The 15,643-nt window shown below is 42.3% G+C and overlaps 1 protein-coding gene across 2 annotated transcripts in view; it reads left to right on the top strand.

The window, feature by feature from the left end:
• The window catches only part of LOC139053001 (pre-mRNA 3' end processing protein WDR33-like), a 219,859-nt gene extending 206,179 nt beyond the window's left edge, over positions 1-13,680 (top strand). For both annotated transcript variants that reach the window (XM_070530135.1, XM_070530134.1), the window contains one exon: positions 11,371-13,680. In XM_070530135.1, the coding sequence (XP_070386236.1) occupies positions 11,371-11,736 (366 nt within the window). In that variant the 3' untranslated portion in view covers positions 11,737-13,680. The remainder of the gene's footprint in view (positions 1-11,370) is intronic.
• Positions 13,681-15,643: the final 1,963 nt, after the last annotated feature.

The raw sequence follows: 15,643 nt of genomic DNA, 5'->3' as shown, positions 1-15,643 counted from the left end.
ACGCCACTGTCGCCGGTTCTCTCCTCTGGCAACCACCTCACCCGGCGCTCCGGGAAGCGATGGGGGCGTGTCCGCGGGGGTGATTTAGAAAGCGATTTCCGCCCCTTATATTACCAAAACGAAGAAAAAAATTTCGGAACAGTAAATTATTAGGTCTGTTCACCCCAATCCCAGCAATTCATGGAAATTGAAAACCGTTTCAGCTTCCCTTTAACAGGGTGCCACAGGCAAATGCGACTAATGGAAAGGCCCTGAAAAATTAGGCGTTCAAAAAATTGGTCAGCGAACTTATAGAAACAACTTGCAGATGCACTATGCCCACAGAAAACACTTATTTGCTGGGAAAATAGTTTGTTAGTTTCTTCTGCATTTTCAACAAAGGCATTACACAGCGTTCGTATGCACAGGTATCTTGCATGGCATCCTGCTTGGGTAGGAAACTCGTGTACCGCCTTACACGGGTGTTGGGGATGGGGAGATTGCCGAGATCTTGAATGCCAGTTTGACTGTCATCGTCATTGTCTTGTGAATCACTTATACCTAGCATATCCTGCACAATGGACGCATCAATAGCATCTTCCGTGGCGAGGATGCAGGAGTCAGCGTGCAAGTAGTCATCCAGGTTAACATCCTCTGTAACGACGCCGTCACTACAAAGATGGTGCCAGTTTTCCTGGAGGGCTTCCTGGTCTTCTTGCGAGCCTTCAGGCGTGGGCAATGCACTTCCGCCTTGTTCACTGCTGTAATCTTCTGCAAAAGATGTTGCAGCGGCCACTTTGTGAAATCTGACTTTTCTAGGACAGTTCTCTGTCGTATGTTGAGATGTAGCCTTCCATAGCACAGACATCATTTGCAGCACTTGGTGAAGGTCCACTTTGGTTGGGCGTTTGAACTGAAGACCTAGAAGGAGCTCGTCAATCAAGTGCCGGCGGCGTGCACATTTCACGCTGTTTACGATGCCCTGGTCAAGCAGCTGTATAAGCAACGTGCAGTTTACGGGAAGAAATTTCAATTCCACATGCACCAGCTCGATGTTCTCTACACGGTGAGTGGTACAGTTATCCAAAACTAGGCACACATGGTGGCGAGCACTCTTTCTTTCCTCATTGAATCTCTGCGGCCAGCCACGAAAGATCTTGCGCATCATCCACGCCTTCTTTGAAGTGTAGTATATCTCCGGCTGCTTCGATTCCTTGAAACAACGCAGATTCTTGCTTCTTCTGGGGATAAGTAGCACTGTGTGAATACTCGAGAATTCCGAATGTTAACGAATATTATATTTTTAATATTCGTATTCGAAAACTAGGTAGTAGAAAATTTCCAATATATAATTGGATACGAATATTCGAAACAAATCGAATATGTCACTGGCTGTGCTGGAGCAAACATGGTTCTTAACATTTATTTCTAATCAAAGAAAGTGTGTCCGATTTTGTGCCGAGTCTTGTGATAATTTCATGGTGCTGGCGAAATTTCGCCTGTAAAACACGCTTAGCCACCGGACGTATAAGCAGTGCAGGAAAGCCAGCCTCTTAGTAGCGAGGGGCACGGGTTTGTGAACAGTGAGGGTGCACTCTTTTGCATGTTCCACCCCGAATCCTCAGCTTATTGCCTGACAGCAAATGCAATGAATGAAGACTGGTACAGGGTCAAATGCGTCTGAACTTACGGGAAATTGAAGCGGTATAATAAGGCACAGGTTGGCGAGAACAGACAACTACTAGTGGAAATTACTCAATTTTGCAAAGCTCACATGGGCCAAATACACACTCTTTTAGTATAACGGCTTACTAGTTAAATTATTTTACCAATGACAATGTAATTGCAATGTTCCAACGTCATGTTAAAATAAACCAACTTGCTAATAAATGCATGTGCATATCATTATTCAATATTTGATTCAGTACTTGATGCTAAGTATTCGTATTCGATTCGTATTTATTTATTTATTTAGAACATACTGCAGGCCTACAGTAGGCCCAAGCAGGAGGGGCGAATATATAATATATGCAAAAAGAACAGGATTAGCAAAATTGAAAAATGTTGAATACAAGTTGTAACACAAAATACAGCAATAAATGCAAGTCTCAGATGCAAAATACAAAAAGTAAACGTAGAAATAAATGGCTCTCAAATTAAATGCTGTGAAGAAAACATTGAGTCAAAAGAATCAGCTCTCGTTAAAAGATCTGGCGGACACCTGTTCCACTCCTCAAAGGTGCGTGGAAAAAATGAGTATTTAAAGGCGTTAATCCTAGCACTGTAAGGGGTTAATGATTGTGCATGATGATTTCGTGTTTGGCGCGTAGTGTTAGGTTTAAGAAAGGGGTCTGCATTCATAGACAGTTTATGGTTTTTTAGTAAGAAAAGTAGTTTCAGTCTTTGAATTTTCCGGCGCAGCTGTAATGTTTCAATACCGTGAGTTCGCATGAGGGTCGTTGGTGAGTCAGTTACACGATACTTTGAAAAAATAAAACGGACGGCTTTGCGTTGAATCATTTCAAGGGCCTCGATGTTACGTTTAGTGTAGGGATCCCAGACGGTGCACGCATATTCTAGTGATGGCCTTATTATTGAGAAGTAGGTTAATTTTTTAAGTTCCGGTGGGGCAAGTTTTAGTTTATGTCTAAGAAAGCAGAGTTTACGAAAGGCTGAGGAGCATACGTTTGATACATGTTTATTCCAGCTAAGGTTTTTCGTTATTGTAACACCTAGATACTTGTACTCGCTGACTTCGGTCAGAAGGTGAGATGAAATATTGTAAGGGAATGAGAAGGAAGCCTTTTTGTTAGTTATCGTCATGTATACTGTTTTCTCTAAATTTAGCTTCATGTCCCATTTATTACACCATGTATGTATGTTCTGAAGATTGGAGTTTAGTAAAACTTGATCATCTTGGCAAGTAATTTGGTGAAATAAAACGCAGTCATCTGCAAATAATCTAATTTGAACAGGGGTAGTTATAGCGTTAGTAATGTCATTGATATATATCAAAAAGAGGAGAGGTCCGAGGACGCTTCCCTGTGGGACGCCTGAAGTGACTGGCAGGTGGTTTGAATAGCAATCATCAATACAAACAAATTGTGTGCGGTGAGAAAGGTATGAGGAAATCCAACGAATTATGAAATTAGGAAGACCAATAAGTTCAAGTTTGTAAATTAGTTTGGCATGAGAAATAACATCAAAGGCTTTGCTGAAGTCTAAAAAAATAACATCCATTTGACCAGCGCTATTTAGTACACTTGCAAAAGGATGAATGACAAAAGTTAGCCGAGTGACAGTGGAAAAGCCTTTTCGAAACTCGTGCTGATGGGGGGTAAGTACCTCGTTATCGTTTAGAAATGTAGTTATGTAGTTAGCTATGATATGCTCAGCAAGTTTGCAACATGTGGAAGTTATTGATATGGGACGATAATTAGCAATCAAGGCAGGATCACCCTTTTTCAGCACGGGCACAATCCGCGCTTTCCTCCAGTCGGAAGGAATGTTTCCTGTTTCAAATGATTTGCGGAAAATAACAACCAGGAACTCTGTGATGGCTTCTGCATAACGGCGCAAAAAAATATTTGGTATCCCGTCAGGTCCAGCGGACGCTTTAGTTTTGAGGTTGAGTAGCATGGAGAATACGCCAGATGAAGAAACAATGTCGGGGGTCGAGTTGGGAGACATGGTACTGAGTTGAACAAATAAACCATGATGGGAAAACACACTCTGAAAATACTTATTGAATGCCTCAGAGATTTGCAATTTATCAGCAAGCTGCACACCTTGACATGAAATGCGCGTAATTGTTTTTGTCTTTTTCGATAAAAATTTCCAGAACTTATGTGGTGAGTCACGAAGAAAATTTGGCAGGCTATACTGAAAGTAATTTTGTTTAGCCTGGCGCAAAGCACTTGTGAAGTTAGCCTGATGTATTTTAACTATATTTCGACAGGCACCCCCACGCTTCAGTCGTTTGATTTTTCTTTTCAAATGTATTATTTCTCGCGTGATCCAAGGAGTTTTTTTACACGTTTTCTTTGTTCTATTAGGAATGTAGTTATCAATGCAGTACGTACAGATTTCTTTAAATTTATTCCAGAGTTCATCAACATTAGTTCCTCGAAACATGTCAAGGTGTAAGCTGAAGTAGTCTAACACACTTTCATCATTAGCTCTGGAGAAGTTTTTCGTGGAAATAATTTTTGCTGGTTCACTGTCGACATTTTGTTGAATGGGACAAGTAAAAACCACCATGCAGTGATCAGATAACCCAGTTTCAACTGAAACAGTAAAACGTTCTGTTTCTTGGCTGAGAAAGACGAGGTCGAGAATAGATGCAGCTTTACCGTGTATGCACGTTGGGTGCTTAACTCCTTATTGCAAATTATGAATCAGCATAATATCACACGTGTATGAAGCATTTATGTCATTGTTTGTACTAGGGAAGGGACTATTCCAGTCAATATTTGGGAGATTAAAATCACCGACAAGGTATATTTTATCACGGCGAAATTTAGACAAGTGATCGGCCAGATCACATAAATATTGAGGTGGTGAATCAGGTGGTCTGTATACAGCAAAAAGCACAAACGATCTACCCCCGTACGACAGCTTTAAAGTCACACTTTCATGGTTCGCTGTTTGCTGCAACATGTGTGCCTCTGTGTTTTGATTCACCAGGACCGCAACTCCCCCTCCACGTGTTGCTCTATCACGGCGAAAAACTTGATAAGAGCGGGGGAAAACAGTTTCATCATCAATATCATCTCTCAGCCAAGTCTCGGTTATAACTACGGCGTGTGGATTGTGAATCAACAAGATAGCCTCCAAAGCCTCCGATTTATTTACAACACTACGTGCATTGATATTAAGTAAGCTAAATTCCTTAACACGAGGTTGTGAAAGTCAGTCTTTGCTTTAATAACTTTGATAACCCCCCCCCGCAGTGTCACTGGTGTACCACTACGTGCTGGAGCACAAAACTGGCATGCTCGGACTGGTCGCACCATCTGTCGAATCCTTCTAGAAGCTTGTATTTTTGCCCCACACAGTGTTGGTACATATGTTGAAGAGTACAGAGTGACTGCACCCACCCTTTGCTGGGGGGCTTGGTCGAGTCGCGCATGCTACTCTCTCGGGCTAAGCAACCATGCGATGCGCGTGCAATTACAGATACAAGGGTTGTTCTGTTATCTGCCACAGGTTTGCAGTTTCCTTTTTTTTTTTTTTCTTCTGTTGGCGCGTCTGCTACGGCACGTCATGTTCAGGGGTGTGCACTGTTGCCTCTTGAATAGATCGAAACATGACTCGATCACTGCTTTTGCTCGCTTGCCGCTGTCATCAGCAAACGGCATAGTTGTATCCCCTTTCCATCTCTGTCTGTCATTTTGATTTCACGATGTGCAAGTTCTCTGCATTGTGCAGGCCACTGAAAGTGCTCCCTCTGTGTGTGCACGGTTACTTTTGGATGGCTGACCACGTGGGGCCTTCGACTGCAAACTCAAGCGATGGCTCTTCCGATTCCAAATGCAAGCCGAGCTTGGATTCTGATTCTGAGAGCTTCTCATCTGAGGAGGGAGTGGGTTCCGCAGTGTCAGATTCTGATGTTGAAACGGTGGGGCCATCTTCACGAAGGATGCATGGCAAACCAAAAATATGTGGAAGGAAGGCAATTTCTCACTCACGCTGTTTACTTTCAACGTGTCCCATTCCGAACTGTCCGCAAGCGCAACTCTTCAACCGGATGCGCAAGAAGGTGATTATTTCAAGCTGTCTTTTTTTTTATGTGTCAGTCTTTTTGCACATTGTGAGCAAAACAAACCGGATCACGCGACTGAAGACAAGTGCACAAGGAGTTGCGCACGTGTCGCAGCTGAAAGCTTGGGTGGAGACAGATGTGGCAGAAATATACTGTTTTTTTGCGCTCATTCTACTGATAGGCCTGGTCAGAAAGAATGCCTTGCAAGACCATTGTAGCACGAATCCTTTGAGTGTAGCCTGTTTTTGAGGGCACAAGTTCGCCCAATAAGACGCTCGTTTCGTTAATCACAGTTTTGCTGCCTTCTTAACTGTCACTATCACATGACAATATACAATGTACGAGTTCCTGGTAGGCCAGCAAGTCCAAGAAAAATGCTGAGTGAATGCAGATCATCTGGCTTCGTAAGCTACGAGATTCGTTGCGTCGACTCTTGTTTGGTGCTCTTGGTGACACCATCAAACACCCTTCCAAGAAATACTACCCGAGGCTTGAAGAATTAACTTTTTCTTTCATTTATCTTCAGATCTGCATCACTAAGCAATCGCAGAATTGTGGCCAAGTGCTCAGAGTGCTCTTTTTCTGACCTCAAGTAAACTATAATGTCATCAGCGTAGACGTTCCAAAAACGTTCAAGTTGTGGCTTCAAAACAATATTCGTCATCTTTTGAAACCAAGCTGGCAAATTCCTCCAACCAGAGGCAGTCTGTTATATTCATATATGTCAAAAGGTGTCACAAATGCTGAAAGCTTTTTGGTCTTCTCTACCAAAGGCACTTACCAAGAGCCTTTGCAAAGATCCAAGCAAGGGAAGACACTGCAACCACCACTTTAATTGATAATTTCATTGATGTGTGGCATCGGGAAAGGGAACAGGTCAATTTGTTTTGTTTTTTTTATTTGATCGTGTTTGGTGTAAAGTCAATATGTTCCGTCTTCTTTCGGTGCTATAGTGATGGGTAATGCAAAGGTAGACGTGGACAGTCGGATAACACCAGCGTCGAGTATCTTCTGCAGTTCTTCCTTGAGCCATATCTTCTTATCTCGGAACATGTTGTATGGCTAGCGTTTCACAACTGTTATATCTCGAAGCTTGAACAGCACTTTAAACTTGGATGTAGCCTTAGGATAACTCCTACACAAAGGAGCTCCGGGTACATCTTGGCGACGTCATCTGCAGTAGCGGACTTCCGCAGGCTTTCACTAAATAGGGAGAACAATGATAACTGACGATCATCTTGAGTAGTAACTTGGCCATCCCAGTAAAGATTTAGGCGGAGCTCCTGCATTACTGGGTGTGACAAAATCATTTGATATGTTACTCTATCGAGGACCAATGCTCTGGTTTTGATACTCTTGCTCGGACATGCCCACTCACTGTGCACTTGCTTTTTGCTGTCGTATCCATACATACTGACTGGAAAATCTTTCACTGAGGTCAAGTCTGGAATGTGTTTCTTATTCACAACGGTGATGAAAGCTCCGCTGTCAACCAACGTGTTGACTTCTTTTCCATTTACATGCACTGGAACATATACCAAGTTGGTGCACTCTACAAGAAATATTTTGTGTTGTGGTCATGGTGAACTGTAATCAGAGGTGTGTGGTGTAGCTACCTTCCTGCTCTCCTCTTGATATGCAACTTGTTTATTCGGTGGGGCCAGTTCATCTTGGGATTTCACATTATCATAACTGCTCACAGGTTGCTCAACGTTATAACACAACTCTTTTATATTCTCTGGTAACTCTTCTGTGTTGTTTGTCTTTCGAAACTGAACATGACACTGCATGTCTTCCGGAATTCCCAGCATAATGAGTGTAACCAATCAAGCTTGGGATAGGACAGAGTCAGCTAAATGCAGCAGTCTCCATTTCTCAAAGAAATAGTCAAGAACTGGCCCGAAGTTGTACTTGTAAGACATAGCTTTATGCCATCTTTAAAGCTTGTTCTCACTGAATAAAAACAAAAAGCTTTGTTTCCACTTGTTCCATGAGTGTTCAGCTGTTTCATAAGCTTGAAGCTCGTGACAAATCTTTGCGCTACCTCCCGAGTACAGACGCACGTTCGTAATGTTGTCTTTATCCTCTCACCAGCAATTCCTGTCATAGGCATATTCGTAAAAATCAAGCCATTCCTGCCACCCTGCGCACTTCCTGTATATGACCACTCATAGACCTCTGGCCTGACAAACTTCATGGGTGTCTGCCTCATTTGCCAAAAGTTTGCTTGCAATAAAGAACCAAGATAGTTGCTGCTGATGCTGGCTATTCCTTTCTTGCAACTTCATTATATTTTGCATCAGCACACTTGCACTGTGGTCCTCTAAACTGTAGTTATGAGAGGTTACTTCCATTTTCATGAAGACGGGATGTGCTGTGGTGGAACCGTGAAGCTTACAAGAACGCACAACGTCTGTGTCATGCTGGGGATCACTCATGGCAATCTTGAAAGCCCTTGCCAGCATTTGACTTCAGGGAGTCATGTTGCAGTAGTAAGAGTTCAATATGACAAGTACTCATCCGAACAGGACCGCTCTTCACTGTAGACACACTGTGCAACGTTCACTGACTTATCACGGGAAACTGTAACGTCGGTGCACATTGTCCATGAAAAATCGGTGCGGCTCAGGCAAGTAGCACATGGTTCTTTTGAATATATATTTATTTCCAACAGATTGGGGGAGGCAGGGAAGAAAAGCTGCAAGTTCAGCTTGAAAAAACACCCTGCCTCCTATGATCACAAGACATGGGCAGCACGGAGCTGCTGCGTGTTTTTGACAATACAAAAATACAGTTTAGTAAAAATGCATGAGAAGCACTAAATCAAAAGTGAGTAGTTGCATGTAGAGAAGTTACACAACGTTTCACACATCACGGAATATATATATATATATATATATATATATATATATATATATATATATATATATATATATATATATATATATATATATATATATATATATATACACACACATATACACACATATATACACATAAATATAAATGTAAAGAAGCTGTACACTCAACTAATCTGCACTCCTGAAATAGCTGACCGTATAAACATGAATATTAGTCCTGCTGATTAAGTCGAGAAAAATCTGATGGGGTAAGGGCACATATATCAATTCCAGATTTGTTGTAAGCATTTAAAAGCCTTGGTAAATTGTTTTTTAGCATTTGTGAGCTGTAATTAGTTCTAAAACAGTGCACTGTCCAGGGTTCTGTGTTTCTTGTGAAACGTGAGGGGACACATTCTTCTAAACATGATAACTTAACAAGGAATAGATCACTCTTCCTGTTCATTTGATAAAACTTCTGCAACAGCCAACGCCTATAAATTTCGTGAACTGTGATAATATTAAACTTGTGAAATAAATGCTCGGTGTGTGTATCGTATGGAACATTTGTGAGGACGCGTACTATCTTTTTCTGTAATAAAAATAATTCATTTAAATTCGTATAAGTTGTAGTGCTCCATACGAAGTGACAATAATTGATATGAGAGGCGAATAAGGCATTATATAATAGTACTTTAACTGATGTCGGAAGACGGTATCGGTTTCGGCTTATTATACCTGTTATCTGAGTCAGTTTTTGCATTACAAAGTTTACATGGTCATTCCATAGCAGCGATGAACAAAAATGCCTGCCTAGGATTTTGATGCTTTCTACTACTCCAATCTGAGCATTATTATAGGCTATGCCATGTAATAAAGGGGAGGTGCTTCCTTTGGGACGAAGAATTATAGCTTTAGTTTTGGTTGGATTGACACATAAACAGTTTTGCTTAGAATTCGACTGCGCCAAATTTGTAACAGAACAAGTAACTAGACTGGCAAAGTGGCCATCACTGTTTATTTCAGTTCATCCCAGCCCCCCACTTCGATTTCGGAAATACCTTTCTTGCTTCTTCTTTGGATTGGTTACAAGAATGAAACACATTGTCAGTACAGATGAATTCTTGTGATGTAAACTCTTGTTTGTGCTGGATTGATCTTCAAGCACATAGCACAAAACTTTCATCATCATCATCATCATCAGCCTAGTTACGCCCACTGAAGGGCAAAGGTCTCTCCCATACTTCTCCAACTACCCCGGTCATGTACTAATTGTGGCCATGTTGTTCCTGCAAACTTCTTAATCTCATCCGCCCACCTAACTTTCTGCCGCCCTCTGCTACGCTTCCCTTCTCTTGGAATCCATTCCGTAACTCTTAATGACCATCGGTTATCTTCCCTCCTCATTACGTGTCCTGCCCATGCCCATTTCTTTTTCTTGATTTCAACTAAGATATCATTAACTCGCGTTTGTTCTCTCACCTAATCAGCTCTTTTCTTATCCCTTAACGTTACACCTATCATTCTTCTTTCCATAGCTTGTTGCGTCGTCCTCAATTTAAGTAGAACCCTTTTCGTAAGCCTCCAGGTTTCTGCCCCGTACGTGAGTACTGGTAAGACACAGCTGTTATAAACTTTCTCTTAAGGGATAATGGCAACCTGCTGTTCATGGTCTGAGAATGCCTGCCAAACGCACCCCAGCCCATTCTAATTCTTCTGATTATTTCGGTCTTATGATCCGGATCTGCAGTCACTACCTGTCCTAAGTAGATGTATTCCCTTACCACTTCCAGTACCTCACTACCTATCATAAACTGCTGTTCTCTTCCGAAACTGTTAAACATTACTTTAGTTTTCTGCAAATTAATTTTTAGACCCACCCTTTGGCTTTGCCTCTCCAGGTCAGTGAGCATGCATTGCAGCTGGTCCCCTGAGTTACTAAGCAAGGCAATGTCATCAGCGAATCGCAAGTTACTAAGGTATTCTCCATTAACTCTTATCCCCAATTCTTCCCAATCCAGGTCTCTGAATACTTCCTGTAAACACGCTGTGAATAGCATTGGAGAGATCATATCTCCCTGTCTGACGCCTATTTTATGGAGGACTACGGTGGCTGTGGAGCCGCTATAGATATCTTTCAGTATTTTTACATGCGGCTCGTCTACACCCTGATTCCTTTAACCTTAGTAATATAACCTTAGTAAAACTTTAACCTTATTAATATGATGTAGCTGCCAACTTCTGATTTTATTGTGAAATGCATGGATTTTAGAGCTTTATTTTACTATTGTCATAACGAGACTAACGGGTTTGTAACCTTTTTATTTACTTTGAGCCCATAAAGCAGAATATATATTTAAAAAATACAAATACAGCCGCCGACTATATTTCAGAGCTGGATTTTTCAGACCCGCTCAGTTATTTGGAAGGATGCCTGCAGCAGCACCTCCCACTTTAGTAAACTTGTGGATACCTGCAACCACATTTTCGGCCAATGTTTTGTGAATGTTTCATTACTAAACTTTAGGAATATTTCCATTTGTGAAGCAGATTGCTCAAGCTGTGTATACTATAGAGGAGTGTGCCCATTTACAGTGCTCGTACAGAACAAATGCTGTGTGTTATTTGAATAAGTGGTCTACATATCAAGTATTAAAGCAACTTTTTAGTATTTCTAACGAAAATTTAGTATCTTTGGGCTTTGGCTGTAGTATTTTTCCCACCTTAAAAGTTGGCAGGTTTGTAACAATGTTGTCCAGTCATGGTGCCCTGGCTTTGTGTGTGCAGCAACAGTTCCAACAACAGCAGCAGCAAGACGGCAGTGCTGGGGTTCCAGACACCGGCACTTTCTTCCAGCCACAACAGCAACAGCAGCAGTTCTGGCGAGGCGGGGGCAGCCCGCACAAGCGCGGCGGGGGCGGCAGCCATTGGTACCAAGGGGATGGACCTGGGCAACAGCAGGAGGGACTCAAGCGGCCCTGGGGGGCTGACGAGGGGGGATCCGAGGGACAGCCACCAAGCAAGAGGGGCGGAGGATGGGGCGCCAGGGGTGGCGGCGGCTTCGGGCGCGGCTTCGGCAGGGGAGGCTTCCGTGGTCGAGGGGGTTTCCGTGGCGGCAGGAGCGGTCCAAGGGGAGGAGTGAGGGGCCACTGATCTGTTGGTTTGTGTGTGCTTTCTTTTTTTTTTTTTTTGCACAATCGGTTCACGATGTGTCCCAGTGCGCCTGCTCACGTCTTGTGTCATCGGATTCTTCTCATTCAAGGATTGTGCAGAAGACAAGACTTAAAGACAAGCTTCAGCTCTGGTATGATACTTGTAGCCGGGAATGGGGTGGAGGGGTTGTTATGAACATCTGCGAGGCCTTAGGTGCTCTTAGGACAACCAGTTCATTGGGTGTTATTGCACACCTTCTCATATCTTCAACGTCACCAATTTCATATGAACTGAACTTCTGGAGCGTACAAGGACTCTTGTACAATCCTAGTACGGTGGAGCATGCCGAGCTCTGTGATGAAGCATTGGGTGGCCCTGTGGCATTTTGTGTGTTTCACTGCTCGCACTCACATCTTGAACTGTGGTAAAGAAGTGAACTTCACTCACAGAGAATTCTGGGTCCTAATTCATCTTCCTGTGCACATGTGCACCTGTTTTCAGGCGAAGGCTCAGCAGTTCAACAATTAAAGATAACTATGATGCCAAAGTGAAAGCTACGGACTGGAATAACTATGCACACAGTAAATGGTGGGCAACAAATTTCATTCCAAGCAGAATTAAAGGGGAAAATATATGCTGCATAGAAAGACTAAATTCTGTAAGCCAGTAATTATGGTTTGGTATTAATGAGCAGTTGTTGGCTATTTGTGCACTTCCTTTCTGTGTATGATCTGTACCCCTTTCTGTAACTGCTGCTGCATTTGAAACCATAAAGTAGCGAGGTTGTGCTACAGCATTGGTAACTTCTGCAAATGGCAGCGAAACGGCTCAGATTCTGTGATCTTACACAGCAAAAGGTACGCTTTTGCATGCCCATGAGGCAATCTTTTTTCCCCAAAGTTCCGGTAAAATATCGCTTACAATGATGACCTTAAGTGTTAATTAAAGTGCATCAGTACTGTTTGTATGCATGGTCATTTACCCGCACGATTCACATGTGTGGGAAATTCACATGGCATATATTTAGTTACCAAATTAGTTTTCGGTAAATTTTCTTATTCATTTAGCAAAATCAGTTTGGTCCATGGAACCTCTTCGGTTTTCTGGTGATGTGCACTCCTTGGCAGGTTAAGAATGTGCCCACAACTTGCTCCTGAATGCTGCTTGGTTTTAATCTGGTCCCCTTTAGCCGGGATAGTAAAAAGAAACGGCTTTTTGCTTGCTGGTTTTATGTTGTTTCTAAGTTTATGGAGCCTTGGTCCATAGTTTCTGTGTCAGCATTGTATAGGATTGCAAAGTGTGGTGTGTGTTACAGATTGCCTGTAGCAGGTCATTGATGTGACCGCACTTTTGTCCAGATGGAGCAAACCTTGCGTTCTTGTGTCTTGCTATTCCTTATGTTCTGTTCATTGCTTTGTGAATACGCATTAACAGACAAAATTTGTTGTAGCAATGCTGGCAACCCCAGTAGTTGCTTTGGTTAATGCTCCTCAAAAGAGAAGAAAGGCTTTCTTTGACGGAGAAGTCGGACCATAATAAGACACTTAGGTGTGCACTTTCAGTTTAGGGATGTTGACACCACTCGTCATTTTTAAGAAACCAGTAAGAAAACCTGGATTGTCTTGACCAGCAACTAGAGTCTGACCATGATGGATGTCGACCTGCAGCAAAGCTCCCCTGAAATGTAAACCGTCATTGTTGAATTTTCCTTTGTGCGCATGATTACTGCAAGCAGTGTGTTTGAGTGTCATGTGTTGCAGTGTTGTGAAGGTGTATAGACTTTGCTTGGGATGTGTCACTCCAGTCTTTATTAGTGTGCCCTGGACAATGATCATCTTCAAGGAAGAGCCATGCATCCCAAATACATGTGTGATTTATTTTTATTCTTTAGGTTTGTGTTTCTGAGGTGGCAAAAATAACAATGCACTCTTTCTTTACTGTGTATCTTTAAACTGCTCAGTCTAACTTTATCCTCCAAGCGCTATGAAATGTGCCTGTGTTCGTGGTAAATATGACTGGATATGCAGACATCCTGAAGGATGCTTCAGGATGCTTCATCCAAAGTGGTGTTTACTTTCAATTTGTTTTAACAGCACTAAGTCGACCTCTGGCGTCCAGTGTCATGCAGCAAGGCAGGTTCCAGAGCCAGTGGGTGTGAGCCCCACTGGGATGGGGGCGGACAAATCAGAGCGTGCACCGGGGGAGGGGTATAGGAGTAGTTGTTTCACTGGCGCACACCCTTTCGCCCCATGGATTCCACTTGGCACGAGCGGCAGCGCCAACATCACGCAAATCTCGAGCTTCAAGAAGTGCAAGCAAAGCGTTAGCTGAGGGAAGCTGGTACCGTCGAAGGTTGAGAATGGAAAGCGCGAGCCATGTGCCTGTGAAAGCAACCCCCAACTTCGAGAGTAGGGGGCCCAGCAGAGACATCGACGCAGGGAGATTCCTCCCACAGTGGGTGCCGATGCACGGTTCAAGAGAGAATTCCTTGACCGTGAGTGTGGCCACAGCTGCAAGGTGTGTGTGATGGACTGTGGTGTGATCACGACCTCACACAACTGAAGAGTGTGCATAATACAGAACCGAAGCTCGAATCTAGCAAAACGACAACAACGGGACAAAAGACTTTCATGAAAATCGCGCTAAACACGAGTTCAAACTTGAGAAAACGACCACCAGCTTCACTGTTTTGACAGCTTTCACTGCGTGAAATTGGCTTTACATTTTTCTCTTATAGTAGCAAACTCATCACAAAAAGTATCTAAGGGGAGGACCTGGGCCTGGAGCAAAACATTTATTGCTATTTCTACTAAGGGAATGAAATTTACAGGTAATAGGTAATTTAATGTGCCAGTTGTAAATATGCAGCTAGTTTTTCTCATGTAAATATGCAGCTAGATTTTCTCTACATAATGAACAAAATATATTATACAATTCTTTCTGTTCCAAACTTTTGGGATGACTAGCAAAAAATTTTTTGCTGTAAGAAAGCTAAAAATTATGTGAATATATTCCTGAATACTCGAGGAATGCAATAAGCATTGTTACATGTTTCTACCTCTATACTATCAAACCTTATGAAATTGCAAAGTTGTAACTTGGTATGTGACAATTTTTTTTAGTTTCTAAAAATGTCAAAATGTTTCATTTCGTTTCATTTTTTATTTCCTTTGGTGCAGTACTATGATATTATAGACTTACTGCACTCCTTGGAAGCCTAAATCAAGAAAAGTTATTAAAACTGGATGATTAGGAGAATAACTATGCCTCTTGGAAAATTGATGGCCAAAAATAATTACTTTAGAAAAGCAAGAAAACCGAAGCTCTTCTGGATGCGGAATATTTGGCAGGAAAGCAAGCGTTTTGGAAGAAAGCAAGTCAGAAAAGATAGTCTTTCAAACAAGTCCAATATGGTGTGGCTCTGATGCGTGATTTTGGAATTTTTGTTCCAGGACTTACTTTTATAAATGTGGTTGTTTGCTTGAAATCAAGGGTACAATCAGGACTCGATGGCAGCCAGAAATCAGTGGGACACCTCGCATCGGGTGCTCACAGGAAGACTACAAATGAAGCTGTTCAGGGTGATATGGGCTGGACAAGTTTTGAAGCTCACAGTAAAATTGATTATGAAGAACGACTGAGGGATGTGGAAGAAAGTGAAGGGCTGGGAAAGTGTTGTTGTACAGGAAAAACATTGATTCACAGTGGAGGAAAAGAACTAGGAAGCTTACCAGCAAGTATGCGGCCCGTAGGGTGAGCAACACAACAACAAAGAATGTCAAGCAGAAAGTCAGAGAGGCTGAAATAATCTCACTGGTGGCAGGAATGGAAAAGAAACCTGCCATGAGTAACAGCTTAAGAGGAAAAAGGGAAATCGGGAAAGAAAATTTATGATAACTCAAAAGGA

This window comes from Dermacentor albipictus, unplaced genomic scaffold (assembly GCF_038994185.2).
Source record: "Dermacentor albipictus isolate Rhodes 1998 colony unplaced genomic scaffold, USDA_Dalb.pri_finalv2 scaffold_51, whole genome shotgun sequence".
Classification (NCBI taxonomy): domain Eukaryota; kingdom Metazoa; phylum Arthropoda; class Arachnida; order Ixodida; family Ixodidae; genus Dermacentor; species Dermacentor albipictus.
Note: the sequence above shows the minus strand (reverse complement) of the source record. Positions and strands in the feature narration are given on the sequence as shown.